This window comes from Sycon ciliatum, chromosome 4 (assembly GCF_964019385.1).
Source record: "Sycon ciliatum chromosome 4, ocSycCili1.1, whole genome shotgun sequence".
In the NCBI taxonomy this organism is placed as follows: domain Eukaryota; kingdom Metazoa; phylum Porifera; class Calcarea; order Leucosolenida; family Sycettidae; genus Sycon; species Sycon ciliatum.
In genome coordinates, this window is record NC_088646.1 from 27668058 (window position 1) to 27687045 (window position 18988).

Sequence of the window (18988 nt, forward strand, 5' to 3'; positions counted from 1 at the left end):
CGCGCCATGCGCGCCAGGCGAATGTGCGTGCACGTGGCCGATCCGGATTAGTATAGGGGAATTCCCCGGGTGATTACAAAGAGTCACATTTTCAAAAACTGTTTGAGCAGAGATAAAAATTAGACTTCTGTGGACATACATGTACGTATTCTGTGTGCTGGCATGGCGAATCTTATTTTTGGCCATGGAAGAAGACGGGTTCCAGTTAGTCTGTCGCAAAAAAGCTGCCCGAAGTCGAAAGGTGGAAAATAAACGGTTTCCCGTAGATGACACCGAGACTTGGGATGAAGCTGAACTTCGTGCTTGTAAATCTCGATTGGATATTGCAAGGTGAGAACTAAAATTACTAGTACACGCAATAAGAAGCAATGGATATGTGTAACCTGGCGTGGTTTTGCATTCATTTGTTTCACCTCAGGATAAGGTTGTAATTTATTTCTCTCGTCATTCGCCTCAGCTCATCACTCATCATTTTGTGCTTTGCCTTTTTTATGGTGATTTTATTCACTGCCTGATGAGTGATGACCGAAAAATAACCATTTATTTTTTATTGTAATGCAGCATGCATGACATTCCGACTGCATGGGTAAAGCAGAGCATAGGCATCGGAAGCTACTACTATAACATGTATAATGTACCAAACAATAGGAGGACAGAGGAAGTGTTTTTACTCAGAGTTTCACGCACTAAGCGATCATCAGAAAACAGTAATTGGCCAATTACTGTTTTCTGATGATCGCTTAGTGCGTGAAACTCTGAGTAAAAACACTTCCTCTGTCCTCCTATTGTTTGAACCAGCTCTACCACTCGGTATTGAGCACTCTCTTGGACAGCCTGGAACCTCTCTGTTTTACATGATTGTATAATGTACCGTAGTTCCGCGCATATAAGCCCATGGGCTAATATACGAAATAATGCATTTTCCGGGGAAAAAAATTAGTAATAATGGTTCGTTTTTTTAGCCCTGGGCCTATATTCGAATTTTGAAGGCAGCTGGCACGCGAAAAAGTACAAGTCCGTGCGCGGTTGTCCGCCTGCCGTAGGTACCGGTACCGGTAATGTAGTCAGCACTGACATGCTGTACTATCGGTTCCGTAACGGTGTTTGGGTCTGTTTATTAGCCCATGTGCCTATAAACGGAGGTGGGCTTATATCCGGATATAGGCCCATGGGCTTATATGCGCGGAACTACGGTAGTAGTTTTTTCGATTCGTCGAGCCGCATTCACTGCGCAGGCGAGTGTTCATAGTGCGAAGGCCACATACCCCCCCCCCCCCCCAGTTACATGCACAGTGAAACCTGTCTAAGGCGACCGCTCAAGGGACTGTGCAATGTGGTCCCCGTGTACATGTACGAGTGGTCTTCTTATCCAGGCTCATTTTCACTGGTGGTGACAGTCAATTTTTTCTTCAGACTTTTTCCCGTTTGTCTCTTTCCCTCAAACCAGTTAATATTTTATGACTTGGGGCTCCCCGCATGCTAGTTTGTACGTGAAGTGTGTGGGTTACAGTGAGGGCTGCGTCCCACCCGCCTGTGTGGATTCACAGGAAGTGTGAGTTACGAAGTCTGAAGAAAATGTTGAACGGCCTCTGCTGGGATGACGACTACACCATAACTCAGTGGTTAGAGCATCGCTGGCTACAAGCGAAGGTCCCTGGTTCGAGTCCTGGTGGTGACAGTCAATTTTTTCTTCAGACTTTTCCCGTTTGTCTCTTTCCCTCAAACCAGTTAATAAATAATACCACAGCACGCGTAATAATATAATTATGTGGGTATAATTATACGTTCCACTTCTGTCCTATCTCCTATGATCAAATTCCATTATCAAGATAATTATTAATATGGTGCACTGATGACCTGTGACGCCAGATCATGGATTGTCGGCCAGATTTCTCCATGTACTTCGAAGTAGGCTTGTCCAGAGCGATGGCCCTCACATTCTCCAGCTGATTGCTGCGCTTCAAGTCGATGTTCCTTCTCTGTAAGTCGCTTGTGATGCACGTCGCAATGGATGTCCTTGGACGTCCACGCCCAGCCTTGGCATCTCCTGCAAAATAGCCCGTCAGCGCGATCCATGGCGGCGCATCTCTGTCCATACGGAGAATATGGCCGGTTAGCTGCCATCTTCTCCTGTCCACGATGTCAGATAGTGGTTCCGTGTTGCACCTCTCATACAGCTCAGTATTTGATATCCTGGCTGGGTAGACTATGCCAATGAGCCGTCGGGCAGAACCAGGGCATTATACAGTCGGATGCGCCTCTGCTCACTGACCTTCCCACGCCTCAGCCAGAGGTTATACATCCTGCCGTATGCACTCGAAGCGAGGTCTTTCCTCCGCTCCAAGTCCTCACTGTCGCCAATGAGGGACCCTAGCTGCCTGCTGGACCGCCAGGAGCCTGAAGTTGATGTCAGATGCAAGAATTCGGAATATCGAATGGCCTTGCAAAATGAAAGCAAAATATTGACAATGAGCCAGCAAAATTTTGCGGCAAAATATCGAAGCTTCACTGGCAACATCGAGCTTTGCCTAGTCTGTGCGGCAGAACTTCACATCACATGACGCACCCGTACACCCTATTTGCAGTATTTTGCACCCTGTGCATGATTGATACAGGTTTGTACGCAACCCTGCTTTGGGCTCAACTCTCTTGCGGTCACTTTGCACTGTTTGCCAGAGTAACCTTTTGAGCCATGTCACGTGGTGTGAAGGTCTGCCGTCGCAGCACTGTATAGAGGTTGTGCAGGCAGTTGCACACAGTCACTGTTGGGGGTTATGTACTCTTAGTAGTGTGTATAGGTGTGCCCACCCAAAACTTGCATTTCTCATTCAATGACACGTGGAGACTGTATAGACCATAACTTTTGGCTGTTTACGAAGAACTCACTATAGACTAGAAGCATGCCTAATGGTGCTTTGATTTGTGATTCATGCTATAGGGATGAACTCCGAGCGAGCAAGTTTATGACAGGCTTCCAAGGTAAGCATGTTGTTCATGACCTCACCCACCCACCCCAACAGAGTTCTTCAATGAGATCGTGCTCAATGTCAATGTCACACGGGAAGGTCATGTTGAAAAAAGGTCTCCACGCATTCTATGACCAATGCATTGACAACAACCGCCTCCTAATGTATCTCATCCCGATTGGAAGCTATTCGTTTCTGTGAAGCATAGCTCCACACTAATGATACCGATCGATATTGCTGGTGGAAGTTGGCAAGTACTGTGTGAAGCTTTTATGTTCAAGTTAAACTTCGAAGGAGCGTCCAGCTGTGGATATGGCTGATGGGGATTGAAACAGATCTGCAAAACACACACACACACACACACACACACACACACACACACACACACACACACACACACACATGTACCCAATCTGCTGATATCCTTATCTGTGCTTTTGTTCACAGCGAAACTTGACACGCTAATCAGCATATGGACAACAGCTAAGTTGCTTGGCACCAACCCAGCACCAGCTACGGGTGGCGGGTGCGACCAGGATGCAACCAAGGGCACCGAGCACGAACCCGGGCGCATCGATGTGGTGTGCTACGGGATTGGTCCGTTCGCGCAGTCTCTGCAGGCGCGTCACCAGATGGGTGCCCTGATGCTTCTTGTGAAGTACTTGCAGGTGCGGTGATAGTAGCAATAGTAGTAGTAGTGCAGGGAAACTTACATAAGTTATAAACTAATTTCATATCCCCTACAACAATTTGAAGAGGATGAATAATTCGTTGCAACTCCAAGTTTCACGCACGAGGCGATCAGCAGGCAACAGTAATGAGATAAATCTGAATGCTGGTTTATTTACCCACAGATTACAAGTAAAGGTGCGTATCCCCTATAAATGAGCGGCTAGACACTACATGTACTAGAGAGGTCCTGCTTCATATGAAACCTGTAGAAATCACTTAAAATTCATATGAAACCTGGAGAAATCACTTAAAGGGGAAGTTAAGGCAAAAATTAAAATTTCACCAGTTGTAGTCTTCGGGGTGCTGAGTCGAATGGTCTTGGTCCAAGAAAGCTGAGAAGCTCCCTTCCTACTTGAATCCCAATCGAACTCGCGCACTTCCGCCGAAACTGGGTGACTGCGCCCTACTAGAGGGGGATTTGTATGCAAAATGTCACTAAAAGCGCCATTTCGTTCTTATAAAAGCACGGATGACCGCGATTGGCCCATATGTTGTAGTCTTTTGGACGCTGAGTCGACTGGTTTTGGTCCGAAAAGGCTGCGATGCAGCGTTCCTCCTTTATTCCCAATCGAACATGGTTGAACAAGCGGTCACGTGCTCCTGGGTGCCCAAGTCACCTGGTCACCACGCCAGCAGGCGACAACTTTCACACCAAGGTTCAACTCGAGTGACAGGACTGCACCCAAAAAAGGTCAAACAGGCTAGTAAGTTGTACCCTGCAGGCACGGTGACCAGGTGACTGGTGTACGCAGGAGCACGTGACCGCTTGTTCAACCATGTTCGATTGGGAATAAAGGAGGAACGCTGCATCGCAGCCTTTTCGGACCAAAACCAGTCGACTCAGCGTCCAAAAGACTACAACATATGGGCCAATCGCGGTCATCCGTGCTTTTATAAGAACGAAATGGCGCTTTTAGTGACATTTTGCATACAAATCCCCATCTAGTAGGGCGCAGTCACCCAGTTTCGGTGGAAGTGCGCGAGTTCGATTGGGATTCAAGTAGGAAGGGAGCGTCTCAGCTTTCTCGGACCAAGACCATTCGACTCGGCACCCCGAAGACTACAACTGGTGAAATTTTAATTTTTGCCTTAACTTCCCCTTTAAAAAGAACAGGTGTCTAGGTTAGAGTGTATGATTTAGCCTGTTTGGGGTTCAGATTTCCGCGTGGAGATAAGGGTCTCTAAGTTGTGGCTTACGCAAAGAAAATGCGTACAGGTCTGTGGCGTATCGGAGCAGGCCTTCAGGAAACAGCCGAATTTGGTACAGGAAATTCCCAGCAGCACGTTCCACATGTCTTAGTGTGAACGTGCATGTAGAGCGGAACATCTTCTTCACAGCCAGTCATTCTTGCAGGCATTTGCAAAGTGAGACAAAGGCTTTCTCATGTGGGAAATATGTAGGTTGTACTGGGCCGTTCAGGGTGAACTTTCATCTGATAGCGTGCTTGGCTTTGTCAATTTGACGAGTGTCTTTTTGGTGCATTGTGTTGCATGCGCAGGACCGGCACTTGCTGCAAGACCGTTTCCTGTATGATCCAGTCTTGCAGCGCGGAGAGGCTGACATTGTACAGGAGCTTGGCTTTGAGCTGATCAAAGTGAACGAGGTAGGCTCTGTGCATGTGCATGCTCTCTCTCTCTCTCAGTCATGTACCCGGACAGTGCAGCCGTGTACATATAGTCCAAAAGGCATCTTATGGGGTGTTCATGCGCCTCGAGCAGAGAGCTAGCTCTCAAAACAGCTAGTAGTAATAAATTGCTAGGAACAGATCCACATCAGGATTGTCCAGTCACTGTATCGCATACATGCTCCTGGTCGAACTGTATGGATTGGTGTACACAGTGTAAACATCCTGCCAGTGAAACCTTGAGCACCACTATACTAACTCTGTGCTGTCGTCGGCATGTACCGGTGTGTCGCTTGCATACAGGAGGGCCGTCGGCGTGTCGTTCGGCCCACGCTGTTCTTCATGCCTCACTGTGGTCGCTCACTGTACGAGAATGTCCTTGCTAGCAACTGGTCATGTAAACAGCTGCACTTCGTCGCCATCATTGGCAATGAGTTCTCCTCCTATCTACACAGGTAAGTAGACTGGTACATGTGCTGCTCAAGTAGTAATGTGTCGGCACATACTGACTCGGTACAGGCGCATGCTGCAGATTGATAGGGCAAGTTTGTAATGTGCATGGTTTTATGATTGTGGGCAGTGCATTGGTCATCAGTATACGGTGTCTGTTGATACCGTCAGTCCCTTTTCTGCACCTTGCCCTCACCCACTTACTGCGGCATGGTGAGCCCATAGGTGGGATCATTTCCAAGTGCACTCAGAGTCTGGGGATTTCAGGGGGCGGCGGCCATTGGGCGCAATAGATGATTAGTTTATCTTTCCAAGATTCCTTTTGAATCTCTCTCCTGCTCCCTGGGAGACCCGTATGACCAGATTCTGGCAGTGAGCAAGTATAGTGTGTGTGTGTGTGTGTGTGTGTGTGTGTGTGTGTATTTGTGCGTGTGTGTACATGTGTGTGTGTGCACACCTGTGCATCTGTGTGTGCATGTGTGTTTGTATTTTAGAATGCCAACCCATGTATTTCGATCCGAAACACCTCACTTAGCGCACGGCCAGAGCATCGTGAGTGAGCTTGAGATATTGCCTGGTGAGTTTATGGAGTCATTCAATGATTCTGCACTGCATGTCTTCGACCAGCACAAACTGCCGGCAGAGGGTGATGCGTTCTGGACATGTAGCGTGGGTAGCTTTCAAGATGATGACCATGTCTCGTCACAGCAATTATCTGGCTGGAGGTGGGCAACGTGAGCAGGAGCAGGGAATGGCAAGCAATTGTCAAGGCCTAGTCTCTAGTATCGGTCTCTGAATCCTGTGCTCCTGAAGTAGTCTCAGCAATGACGCCGAGTGGCACGTTAATCGACCAGCTTAGTGTGTGGTGCGCGACTGAACTCCAGATACCACAATGCTACTAGCAGTACGGTGACATTGAAACACACACAGGACTGTATAGGTGGGTGGTAGCTGTCAGTCTGGAGACACACGGAGACTTGAGTTGAAGTGATCCACAGGTACTCGTATGGGCTTTTCGGTGGAGGAAGCACGTCGGCAAGGCACCCAGTGACTCCCCAGCTATGCAAGGTAGCTGGTGACTCCCCAGCTTTTGCAGGGCACACAGTGACTCCCTAGCTGTGCAAGGCGTACAGTGACTCCCCCAGATTCGCAAGGCACCCAGTGACTCCCCAGCGTTGCAAGGCACCCAATGACTCCCCAGCTTTGCAAGGTACCTGGTGACTCCCCAGCTTTGCAAGACATCCATTGACTCGCCAGCTTTCTGAGGCACCCGGTGACTTGCCAGCTTTGCAAGGCATATAAAACTCCAACATCCAAGCAATGCAGTCACCGATGACATCAACAGTAGCATTCAATCATGAATGCTACATGGCTGCTCTAGCCTCATTTACTATTTATACACATGTCCATATCAGAAGAAAGTGGCTTAGAGTGCCTACCTATCTTTTAACCTACTAGGCAACGACAGTCAAGGTCTCTCCAGAGCCAAGGAAATGCTCAATAACAGCATACTATTCGTTTCGGACAGTCTAAAAGAGCTCGCATGCGGGAGGCTGCACAGCGGTCTATCAGTCAATGAGGCATATTCAGACCAACACCTTCTTACAAACCTGTGAGTTTGAGGCTTCTTAGAATTTACCTCACGACTACTAATATTGTCTCTTTGCGAACATGATCTGCTCATGATCTGCTCTTGATCTGCTCATGATCTGCTCTTGATCTGCTTATGATCTGCTCATACTTGCCGTAAGTGGGAAATCGAAATTTGTGAAAATAGGTAAATACTCCAGGTGTGTTAAGAATGAAATAAACAGTAGAAATTGAATAAATGTGCTGATACTTCTTTTGAAGTAGTTCTATTTTTTAATTGTTGCTACCCATTGACGTCATCTGATTGGTATTCTACTCTGCATATACCCTGTGTACAGTTTATCATGAACATGAATTAATGGAGGTTGTCCTGACACTGATGTACATTGTACTACGTCAAAGTACCTACACTAACTAGTGGGCATATGCTGTGCATTGATGGCGACTGCTAAACAAAAAAAAGAGATTCTCAATTACCTGCATGATACTTGCCCGCTACAACAGATGGCCGTGCGCACGAATCATGATGCTAGTATATCGTTACAAAGTATATGTACAAGGAAGGCCCTGGTGCCATTACTCAGCTGCAGGCATCCAGCGTGGTTCAACTCACAGGTCCTCTGTTGTTGCAGGCGTAGCGTTGCCGAGCGCTTGTCCTGTGGTGTACTGCGGTGCGGCGGGCAGGTGAGGAGACTGACCGGCCGGTCGCTATGCCTCTTCTTGCCAGAGATCTTGTCCCGACACGGACACGGTGTCGTCCAACATCGGCTGTGACTGGATGCTGGTCTCGGAGTTGGGTAGAAGTGGCTTGCGCTGGCACTTGCGCAAGTGCACGTAGCCGACGATCAGCAGCGCTACACCTACAATACTGCAGGCTATCAGTATACCAGTGAGAGCTCCGCCGGATAGCCCTGTTCAGTGCCAACCACACAATGTACACACACACAGCCATCATCCGGCATGTCCAGTGAGATTTCACAACGATTACTTGGCTCCTATCCGGTGGAGAAGGACAACTTCCGATCGACCAAGTCTACAAAACTGTACTCATTGTCATGGATAACTGAGGGCCGAGGGTGCGTTGGGTTTTAGCCTGTACAGAGCTGGTCACAAGGTCAGTAGAGCACACTGCAAAGTCATCAAACTACTTCGAAAATAGCTGCTGATAAAAGAATCTATCTCAGATGATTCGCATTGAAGTGTATTCCTTGTTACCTTTTTCTGGAGGTGTGGTAGGGCCCATCGTTGGTGCTGGTGTTACTGCGGAGGGCACGCAAACAAAGAACATGGAACGAAACAAGGCATCAAACTGATACTTCGCATCATATTATGAAAGATTCTAGTATGTAACTCAGAAGTAGCGACAAACTCGGCCATTTGAAAATAAACTGAACCGTCCACCTCTCCACACTGTGCTCTTGGCCCACATTCACAACACCACACACCATAGCGAGGAAGTTCGTTCTTGGGATGGATGAATGCCAAGTGCGGTCATTGGACACTTCCAAAAGGTCTAGCATTACCGACAATAGTCTGGCCCTCAGGTGATCCACAATGTCTGTGGTTACAAACACCACAGTAACAATCGACATTCTTTGTTCCGTTGGGACTGTAGCTTGTGCTCGTTTTTGTTGCGCTTACCTTCCCCTCTTTGGTCTTTCCATAACCTTGAACCTTCCGAGTTGGAAGGCTGTCGGTTAGCACTACGGAGTTGTGTTTAAGCTAGGTGTCAGGACGTCGAATGTCTCAGTACTCTGTCAGTTTTGTGCCTAGTTGTTGCACTTTCTGACTGTATATCGTATCTGGTTACAGTGATGGAGAGTTACTCTTAACTCGTATCCAAATGTCCTTTTCCTTTCTACATTTATATATTATTGGCTCAACATCCGAGTTTCAGATAAAGGAATGAGTATATTTATAAGGTTAAGTGGCGCAATTGCAATATGCAGTGAAGAGACCGTGTTGAGTGTTGTTCAGTTGAGGAACCCTGATACTTGTACTTACTACTTACTGAAGTTTGACTGTAATGAAGACATGGGCATGCATCGTGATGCACTTTGTTGGCAACTGTCATTGGACTCACCTGCTTGTGCAGCGATGACTTGCCGGTACAGGTCGCGTAGCTGTGCATGGTCCGGCGTTGGCCAGTCGTCCAGCTGTGTAGCCCATAGGTCCACATGGTAGTCACCGGGTATGTTGTACCAGTCACGCGGCAGAGCACACTCGCCCAGGCTAGCCACGTACATCTCAAAGGTAGTTAGGGTGAACTGAATCATTAGAGGATAGATAGGACACAAACACAAACACATATACACACCAAAAAAGCACGACTTCAAATAATGTAGCAACACGATCGTGTGCTTTGCAAGTTACTATTAAAAGTGTACAGTATAGCACATGGTTGTGGGGATGGAAGGGGGGGGGGGGGGGGGCAGACCGTGCCCCCGTTGGTGATCGTATTTGCACATCTTTATGACTACTTCAAAAAAGTAGAATACTCGAACACTACAAGTAGCATGCTGAGTTACCGTAGCGGGCACCGGAAGTCTGTCCAATTCTGGGAACGTTGTGTTGGCCCTGAAAATGATCTTGCCGAGAAATTCGGACAGTCTGATCTGCAACACAGAGAGACCGTGCCCCCGTTGGTGATCGTATTTGCACATCTTTATGACTACTTCAAAAAAGTAGAATACTCGAACACTACAAGTAGCATGCTGAGTTACCGTAGCGGGCACCGGAAGTCTGTCCAATTCTGGGAACGTTGTGTTGGCCCTGAAAATGATCTTGCCGAGAAATTCGGACAGTCTGATCTGCAACACAGAGAGACAAAGAGAAAAGGCATGTACAAGCCGAACCTACGCCATCGCCGTGCCAAAGCCAGGTACCTACGCATGGTAGCAGGAGTCCAGGAGTATGCAATTGTGGTCTCTTTCTTTTGATCCAGCTGTTCGGCACACTGCCTCTTGTGTAATATTTTCATTTTATCATGCGACTCTGTCCGCACAAAGTGGAAAATCAAAAACCACACGTTCCATACATGTACTAACGTTCGTACATGTAGCTGGAAGCTAGTCACAGCTGCATTCCCTTGGCTATGGACTCTGGATGATAGCGCATACAACGGCAATTTTCTACCCGTATGAAATGTTATGTATACAAATACACTAGTCCACTCATGCAACACTGGACAGTTGGACAGGCTTTCGTATATTGTGAAACTGTGTACATTGCTTAGACAACTTCACGCCATGCATAACCCCCAGGTTGGCGGATTGGTGATCACCGCACTCAATGTAGTATCAGATTTATTGCTTAGAGTGCGTACCTTCTCCAACTCCTCAGGCCAGTCCTCGACAAAACCTCCGGTGAACGACGTGTCCATTGGCTCGTTGTAGACTCCACCGAGTGTGGTTACCTTGGCTCGTCCGTCTAGCTGCAGCTTGGAGAGCAGCAGGGCACACGCTCCGCCACACGTGCCGTCCGTCAGGAACAAGATGTTCCGGAAGTAGGTCTGCACGGCAGTCCAGAGATGCTCCTTCTCCGTTGCTGGCACCGTAGTGAAGCAGCTCTCGTAGCTAGACAAACAGACACGTGTAAGCGAATACTGACAGGCTTGTACATAGGCTTGTACATATGCACGTGCACGTGCGCACACACAGTGACACACACACACACACACACACACACACACACACCTACCCCCCCCCCCCCCCCACACACACACACACGTGCGCGCACACACACACACACACTCAAGCACTTACAATCTCTGTGAGTAGTTGGACACCGTTCCGCCGCGTAGGTACTGCACTGGCTGCCGATAGTACGCCAGGTTCTCGTAATTGCTGCCGCTGGGACGATTACGCTGTGTCATCGGGTACCACTCATAGTATCGATTGTTGTAGGAGTATGGACTGCGTGTCAATAGGTTAGTCAAGGCAGTACGAACTTCTTTCAGTTGGGTGTCGGGATCTGCAGCACAGTAAGGAAATGATCACCATCGGCTGGGTGCTTAGTTACTGTTCTGTCGAGCCAAGAAATCCAGCGGTACTTCAAGGACCCTACCGGTCATGTATATTATTCTCGCACTGGCTTTCAGCAAACTATAAGTATAACACGCACCTGAGTTGCGTGTGTTCTAAGAACCAAGTGGTTTCGTTCAAGACCTCTGTGTTTAGCAAACTACTGATTGTGTATGTGTGGCATTGTGAGTCAAAGCCAGTAGAAATACAAGACAGTGCAGCCATCACCCAACTACATTCTATTACTTAGGGATGCAACGTGTTTTCGTTTGAAAGCCCAATGGCAATACTGCACGTGTTGTCGGCACCATGCGAGCAAATTCAACCTACACTCTGCAAGCTGCACCATTACACACACGGCACTGGTTGTACATACCAATACTACATTTTTTGAGAGGACTTTGAAACTCCGCTGTAGCCTTGTCATCTTTCCACGCAACGCCTAACCCGCAACACACGAACAGTCCTGGACTACACATGAACAGTCCTGGACTACACCTCTCAAAACGATTGTATCATCACTACAACTGTACATTATATTCAATTATAATCATGTTGTATTTGTAATGCAAGGAAATGCATACCCGAGATGCCCATGGCCTTCTTCAATGGGAAGATCAAATGTGGCTGCACCACGCCCAGGTAGAAGATGGAGAGGCTGGGGTCGAACATTTCCGCAAACTCGCTTTCCCGCGTGACGACCATTTCCAGCAGCTCTTCAACTTGCTCATACGTCAGGTTCTGTGTGACCGCACGCACCCAGCGCTGGCTGGCAAAGGACTCCAGCCAGCGATCCCACACTGCACTGGCCTGAAGCACAAGCAGAAGTGATGGCAGGCAATGTTTATGCGAAAACACTGGCCAGTATACACTCTGTACTCTCCACACCGTCAGCACAGTTAACTGTTACCTTGGCAAGTCGGACACTCACCAGGAGACAGTCGTGTGCAGCGGCTTTGCACCACAGCCATACATACAGAACGGCGACCACCCGGCTGCAGCGTTCTCTACTGACTTTAGGGTTGTTCCCGTCTGTTCCATGCATCCATGGTTTGTGGCATGATGCCGTGCTACTCTCTCCTTCATACTTGTGTGCTCGAAGTAGTCAATTGGGATTACAATTCAGTGCCTGATGTGAAGTCAGAATTGAGTGCCCGTGTGCAAAGCCACTCGTCACGGCCTGTAACTACCTGTAGCTGTATACCTGTACAGCGTAATTTCAATCACAAACCTCGTACTCAAATTGCTTCAAGAGTATTTGGACCGTGCACCCCCACACACACCACATGTACTGTTGACCAGCCAATGTTCATTTTACTGCATTTGCTTAGCACTCTTACCGCAGTGTGATACACTCGAGTTGCACATGCATGGGACCAATACTCACTTTCATGTCATAGGTAACACAGCGAGCTGCGTCACTGGTCTGATATTCTGGTACAAGTGCTCCCAGCAACCAGTTTGTTAGCTGCAGCTGACCGCCATTGTCGCCAATCACATCGAAGAGAATAGTATCGATGCCTCTCTCCTTGGCTAGCTTAGTAGCCTCCAGGAACAGCTATGCAAATTGAGAATGCGGGAAAAGATAGCCGGAGAAAAGTCTCATTGGAACACACTTGCGTACAGTCGGACAAGAGCCAGCATCATCAGGGAGTCAGCCACGGGCACAGGTAATCAATGAATCAATGTTGGCCAGTATAGGACAGGTAGTGTTTACCATGGTTACCATGGTTACTCACGTATCTAGCGCGGTAGAGCAGCTGAGCATTGGATGGAGAGATGCCAAACTCTCCGGGCAGCTTCAGCACCAGGGCTTTATCCACCTCGAATGCTACGATCACATCCTCAAAGGAGATGGACAGGGGCTTGAGATCTGTACAGTGGGGGAAAGCGAACCGGAATCAATTAATTTTGATCTCCGGACCCTGCACTGTTTCCGGTTGACCAACTGACCATTCCTTTTCTCTGAAAATAGACGTGTCAGACAATTTCAGGGTTTTTGGGTTCTACATTTCAGAATTGAAACAGTGGGCGTGTTCAAAAGACTCAGACTCCTTACCCGACTTCTCATATATATTGGCAGTCTTCTGACGAGCCAGATGTTGAATTAATAATAATAATAATAATTAAAAAGCTTACGTGGAGATAAAAATGTAATCAACGCAATAAATAGAGTAAGCTGCCAGCTGATTTGCCAGTAATCCTCTGATGAGATGGCGACGAAAACGTTTAGGAACAAGCTTAGTTATTTACATGAAAACAAGTTTTGCTAATGGTGTTTGTACTGAGTGCGCAGCTTACTCTATTTATTGCGTTGAATAATAATAATAATAATAATTGTTTCTGTGAGGTGGTCAGCCGTGGCAACCGTGAACAACGTAATTATTTGAATGGCCTTTTTGATCTAGTCCATGCGGTGGAAATTCATTGTCAGGACATGTGGGATACTACTAACTCAGTCCTCAATCTGAGGCTGTTTTGGCTTATCACGTTAAAACAGTATCAGCCTGTAGCTGTAACATGGCATTGTTACTGTGTTGGAATGTGAAGACCATCACTGATTTGCTGCCACACTCTGACTATGCATAGCTGTATGTGTACATGACTGTAGTGGGTGCTGCTTACCCCAAGTTGGAATCTGTGAAGACAATGTCCGTGCCGTCTGGTAAGCAAGAGCCGTGTCCAGTAGGTTGGACAGCTTTATAGCATTGATTACCGAACTGAACAGAATATCATACAAATGGCACAGATAAAATGGACAACATTTCCCCATCCATAGTTTATCCACAGTTTATACAGTAAAGTGAAGTTCTCCGTCCACCCTGCACTCACGCGTTGCGCACACATCCGCACACTCACTCATACGTGTACACCACTGTTGAACACGTGAACATTGCCAGTGGGGGCCACCACAGCACAAAGACAAAAGAGACATTTGCGATGGCCCCAGAGCTTTGTGCACAGAAAGAAAATGTGTTGTCTCTGCAAATGTTTGGTGCTATTCCTCATCGAGGTGTGATCAATGCCACACAACTTGTTCACTACGTTGTTAGAGAAGGGAACGAAAACGTTTGATATCTGATGTGAAGTATCTTCTGGACTGGATGCGTTAATTGCGTGGATGCATGCGAACTCGACTAGTTCTAGAATTTGTTCACAACAAGACAATTCAGTCTTGTACTGCACTGTACTTCTGCCATGTTCAGCATCCCCTCCCCCCCCCCCCCCCCCCCTTCCCGCCAAGTTATTATTGATAACTACTCACTTCATATGTGTCAAAGTTCGAGTTTTGAATTGAATTGCACATTCACAGAATAAGCCTTTAAATTGTAAAAGTGCAAGACAGCCACCATACTCCTAGGTTTGCATCACTTCGGTTGTCTACCAACATACTTTTGCCGGCTTGATATGTAGCGAGACACTTGCTGTACGCCACTGGATGTGAGCCGTGGGTCCGTGACGACCGCTACCAGTGTAGCTATAACTTCGGCACCGTCCTGCAGTGTGTACACCTCCGTGTCCTGGCCTGGTAAGTCATGCTCACCCAGGCTGAAGTAGGTCTGCTTTAGCAGCTGATTAAAGCGTACACCGCGTGACTTATGGAAACCGAACCGATCAGCTTGTGTCTACGCAAGGGAGAACAGCGAGGAGATCAACATCAGCGGGCAGAGCTGCAATGCATTACAGCAGCCCTATGCTTGAAAGAAGCATTCAACACTTGTTTCATTGTATGAACATCTGCATTCCAGCCATGTATCTGTGTAGATGCAGAGGGACTCCAGGAGGGAGGGAGAGAGAGAGATGGGGAAGGGGTTTCAAATTCCAAAGATTTTGACGTTGTCAATGTTCAGTACCAAAGAATAACAGCTTATATGTTTATATAAATTGTTAGTCTATGTGGCATGCGCTGGGGATTAGCAAGGTGATCATCTAATGTCACAAATACCTGCTGTAACGTTAGAAGAAATTTTCATTTTTATTCACAAAAGGCGTTGCTCAAAGTCAAACATTGGCCTTTTGTTTGGCATTCAGTACCTCGCTCGGAGAGATTGTGGACCATCAACCCAGGCACCACATTTCATTGTGGTGTGTTAATACATGATTGTACACATAATCATGCATTGATAACTTATATTCATGGGTTTGAGGGAAAGATGTAAACGGGAAAAGAAAAAAATGACTCGCCACCAGGACTCGAACCAGGGACCTTCAGCGATGCTCTAACCACTGAGCTATGGTGTGGCTAGTGATATCCACTGAGCTATGGTGTGGCTAGTGATATCCACTGAGCTATGGTGTAGCTAGTGATATCCACTGAGCTATGGTGTGGCTAGTGATATCCACTGAGCTATGGTGTGGCTAGTGATATCCACTGAGCTATGGTGTGGCTAGTGATATCCACTGAGCTATGGTGTGGCTAGTGATATCCACTGAGCTATGGTGTGGCTAGTGATATCCACTGAGCTATGGTGTGGCTAGTGATATCCACTGAGCTATGGTGTGGCTAGTGATATCCACTGAGCTATGGTGTGGCTAGTGATATCCACTGAGCTATGGTGTGGCTAGTGATATCCACTGAGCTATGGTGTGGCTAGTGATATCCACTGAGCTATGGTGTGGCTAGTGATATCCACTGAGCTATGGTGTGGCTAGTGATATCCACTGAGCTATGGTGTGGCTAGTGATATCCACTGAGCTATGGTGTGGCTAGTGATATCCACTGAGCTATGGTGTGGCTAGTGATATCCACTGAGCTATGGTGTGGCTAGTGATATCCACTGAGCTATGGTGTGGCTAGTGATATCTTTCAATTTTGTTCCAGACACACAGTACTAGCGCAGTTGTGCTATTTTAAAGTGAAATCTGACCCAAACATGTAAAATGAATGTTAATGTGTGTCGTGAACTTTATTGCACTGTCATTGACAACGTACATGGAATTGCTACGACTGCTGCTGGATGTGCACGTCACGACAAGCATCGGAAAAATAGTGATGTAATGGGAACTGGTCACGGGTGTCAGGTTTTTTTTGCACTTTGGGTCAGATTTCACCCGGCACAATTGTATATAAAGAGCGCCGGTACTACGGAGGATTAGCAAGACGAAGTTCGCGTTCGCAAACATTTTTCAGTTCGCGAACTGGATTGCGAACTTTCGCATTTTTCGTTCGGAAAAGTAGTCGGAACACGAATCGCGGATTCGTGTCAGGGCAGTCATAAATTTGCCACGCTGTACTGTCTGTACACAATGTACGTCGTGTCAACGTCCTTCTCATAACGCGAATTCCATCATTGAGTTCGACTTTCCTTGGAGAGCGAACGCGAACGCGAATTTCGTCTCGATAATCCTCCGTATTAATTCAAGTGTTACCTTGAGATAGGTCAATGCGTCCACACCGTTGATTCTGTACACGCGCCGTCCAACAAAGTCTTTCCAGGAGACAGTGACCGCGAGTACCTGGGTGGCATTGAGCAAGCTGTACAGGGGGTTGACCTTGGAGAAGAACACCTGCTGTTCGGGCGTGGCACCTGGCTGCGGCGTCACCAGGCGCGTGGTCAGTACCATTGGACGCACATAGTGGAACGCTTGCAGCGGCGAGAAGAAGCGAGTGTGCGCGTCGTTGAAGCCACGGAACGCCGCCGACAGAGTCTGGAAGAAGTCGACCGGGGAGGCCTGACGACGTGCTACATCCAGGGCAGGTAAGGCGTCATACTGCATCCAAATGTGTATGGTCACCGGTAGAGAGACAAAACACAGCAAAGATAACACACAAGGACACACAGTTTTAAGGAAATACCAACTTGCGACGCACTTCGTCAGCCTGCATGGACTTTGGTATCGGATCCAACGTAGACCAGCACTGTTCATAAACACATGCACTGTGACAGTGTGCACTGAGTCTGTGATGGTGTGCACATTAGTCAATAGTCAATACATCCTACGGGCTGGTGGGTGGTGGCCATGGCAACCTAACTCATACTGAGAAAATATGCAAGTCTCCAGCTTCACTCATGTCATGAGCTTGCACGCATTCACTTGCAGGGTTGAGCAGTGCAGGCCCTCTGGAACAAAGCATATGAAAGGCTATGGTATGTCGGGACCAATCCGCTGTGTTCAAGTAGGAATACAGCCTTGTGTATACATTGTGCTGTGCATTCTGCCTGAGAAGATAAGGCTTGGAATTTTTTAAACATGAATATCGACGGACTTGCCCCTTCTGTTCATGCATTGCCCTGCTCTAGTAATGGTTCATGAATCCGCCCAGTCCACATTCCTTCTCCGTTTCTCTCTAGTAATGGTTCATGAATCCGCCCAGTCCACATTCCTTCTCCGTTTCTCTCAGTTTTCCTTTCCTTTCAGTTGCATCTTCCTCTCTGCTCTGTTTTATTTTCTCTTTTCGTTCGTCCCTCTTGATATTTGTACTTTGTACTGTTGAGGCAACGAACTGAAATAATAAAAACCAACCAAACCAAACCAGAAGCCATCCTCTACTTCAGACTGTGACCATAATTATCAGGTCTGGAGTGCACTATACTGTAACATTAAAATCGGTTTTAGTACTCCCTGGCCTGAGTCTAACCATCCAAGTACAGTGTATCGAGTACATCTGCTTGTAATGCATGTCGAATGCACGTGGAAATTAAATTTGCATTGGCCTCACCTCTAGCTTATGAACACTGTACTTCACTCCAGGGCAGGGCGTCGCGGCGGTGGAGTTTCGGGCGAGGTCCACGAACGCATAGAGGTTGGTGAGCTTGAGACGCAGCGACTCCACCACCTCGTCCCGCAGCGACTGCGGCAACCGGTCCAGACTGCGCAGGCACGCTCGCACTTTGGTCAGCGTCGTGATGGCCACGGGAAAGTAGGTGAAGTTGCCGACTCGAACATCGCCAGTAGGTAGGATACAACACTGGTCTGCTGATTGAGCTGTACACGACTGGCCATTACAACCGGGCACAAACGCAGCCATTAGGCAAACTACAACGGTAACTACCACTCCGGCCTGGGCCCTGCTCGGAGTTGGTAGCGGCAACATTTCTCGCAGCTAGCGCACTCCCGATCCTAAAGCGACGTTTCGTATTCGGCGCTTCCAGTCCCAATTTCGGTGTGTTATTACACTGGAATTTGTACCGGTGGGCTGCTTTGCAACTCAAGGTCCTATTCTCAGCGCTGAGGAGAGAACTGCCCTCTCTTCCACCAATGGTGTTGCCTCCTCGGCTGGTCCGCAAGACGACGAATATGAATAAACCAAGATTTGAGCACCTGTACCTTCCTGTCCTGGATCCGAACTATGGTCTATGGACACGTGCAGCAACAAGGCCAAAGCAAGGCAGCGGCGCGGCCTGGGTGCTCGGATTATTTTTTTATGAACCATGACGACCACGAAACTGACATCGCACGAGCTCACGTGAGTTGGGTAGAGCGCCTGTACAGTGTACTAGTCTAGTAGTGCTGGCAACTGAAATCCGACCCCCTGGACGGCGGGGCGGATTTCAGGTGCCAGCACTGACTGTACTCTCTCTCTCTCTCTCTGTAGAGTAGCTGTGTCACTGTAGATCTACCATGCCATTCATGGTGGCGTCGGATCCGGGAGTGGAGACTT

At 47.8% G+C, this 18988-nt stretch overlaps 2 protein-coding genes across 2 annotated transcripts; one reads left to right on the top strand and one right to left on the bottom strand.

The window, feature by feature from the left end:
- The first annotated feature begins 113 nt into the window (after window positions 1-113).
- LOC135815414 (SRR1-like protein) lies at window positions 114-7737 on the top strand. The gene is made up of 6 exons (XM_065328706.1): window positions 114-330; window positions 2939-2979; window positions 3414-3634; window positions 5198-5302; window positions 5627-5778; window positions 6268-7737. Exons 1-6 carry the CDS (start codon window positions 140-142, stop codon window positions 6509-6511), a joined length of 954 nt encoding a protein of 317 aa, XP_065184778.1. The 5' UTR covers window positions 114-139; the 3' UTR covers window positions 6512-7737.
- Window positions 7454-18643, bottom strand: LOC135815413 (uncharacterized). Its single transcript, XM_065328705.1, has 13 exons — window positions 18047-18643; window positions 16756-17097; window positions 14779-15011; window positions 14011-14105; window positions 13125-13258; window positions 12773-12943; window positions 11970-12195; window positions 11128-11335; window positions 10689-10938; window positions 9892-10173; window positions 9447-9630; window positions 8579-8623; window positions 7454-8274 (listed from the first exon to the last, which is right to left on the bottom strand). Exons 1-13 carry the CDS (start codon window positions 18419-18421, stop codon window positions 8072-8074), a joined length of 2748 nt encoding a protein of 915 aa, XP_065184777.1. The 5' UTR covers window positions 18422-18643; the 3' UTR covers window positions 7454-8071.
- Between the last annotated feature and the right edge of the window lie 345 nt (window positions 18644-18988).

Coding starts and splice junctions, on each gene's coding strand:
- LOC135815414 (XM_065328706.1), top strand. CDS start 140: ATGTACGTATTCTGTGTGCTGGCATGGCGAATCTTATTTTTGGCCATG. Junction 5,303..5,626: donor AGCTGATCAAAGTGAACGAG/GTAGGCTCTGTG, acceptor GCTTGCATACAG/GAGGGCCGTCGGCGTGTCGT. Junction 5,779..6,267: donor TTCTCCTCCTATCTACACAG/GTAAGTAGACTG, acceptor TTTGTATTTTAG/AATGCCAACCCATGTATTTC.
- LOC135815413 (XM_065328705.1), bottom strand. CDS start 18,421: ATGTTGCCGCTACCAACTCCGAGCAGGGCCCAGGCCGGAGTGGTAGTT. Junction 17,098..18,046: donor ACAGTGTTCATAAGCTAGAG/GTGAGGCCAATG, acceptor ATTTGGATGCAG/TATGACGCCTTACCTGCCCT. Junction 12,944..13,124: donor TGCTCTACCGCGCTAGATAC/GTGAGTAACCAT, acceptor CAATTTGCATAG/CTGTTCCTGGAGGCTACTAA.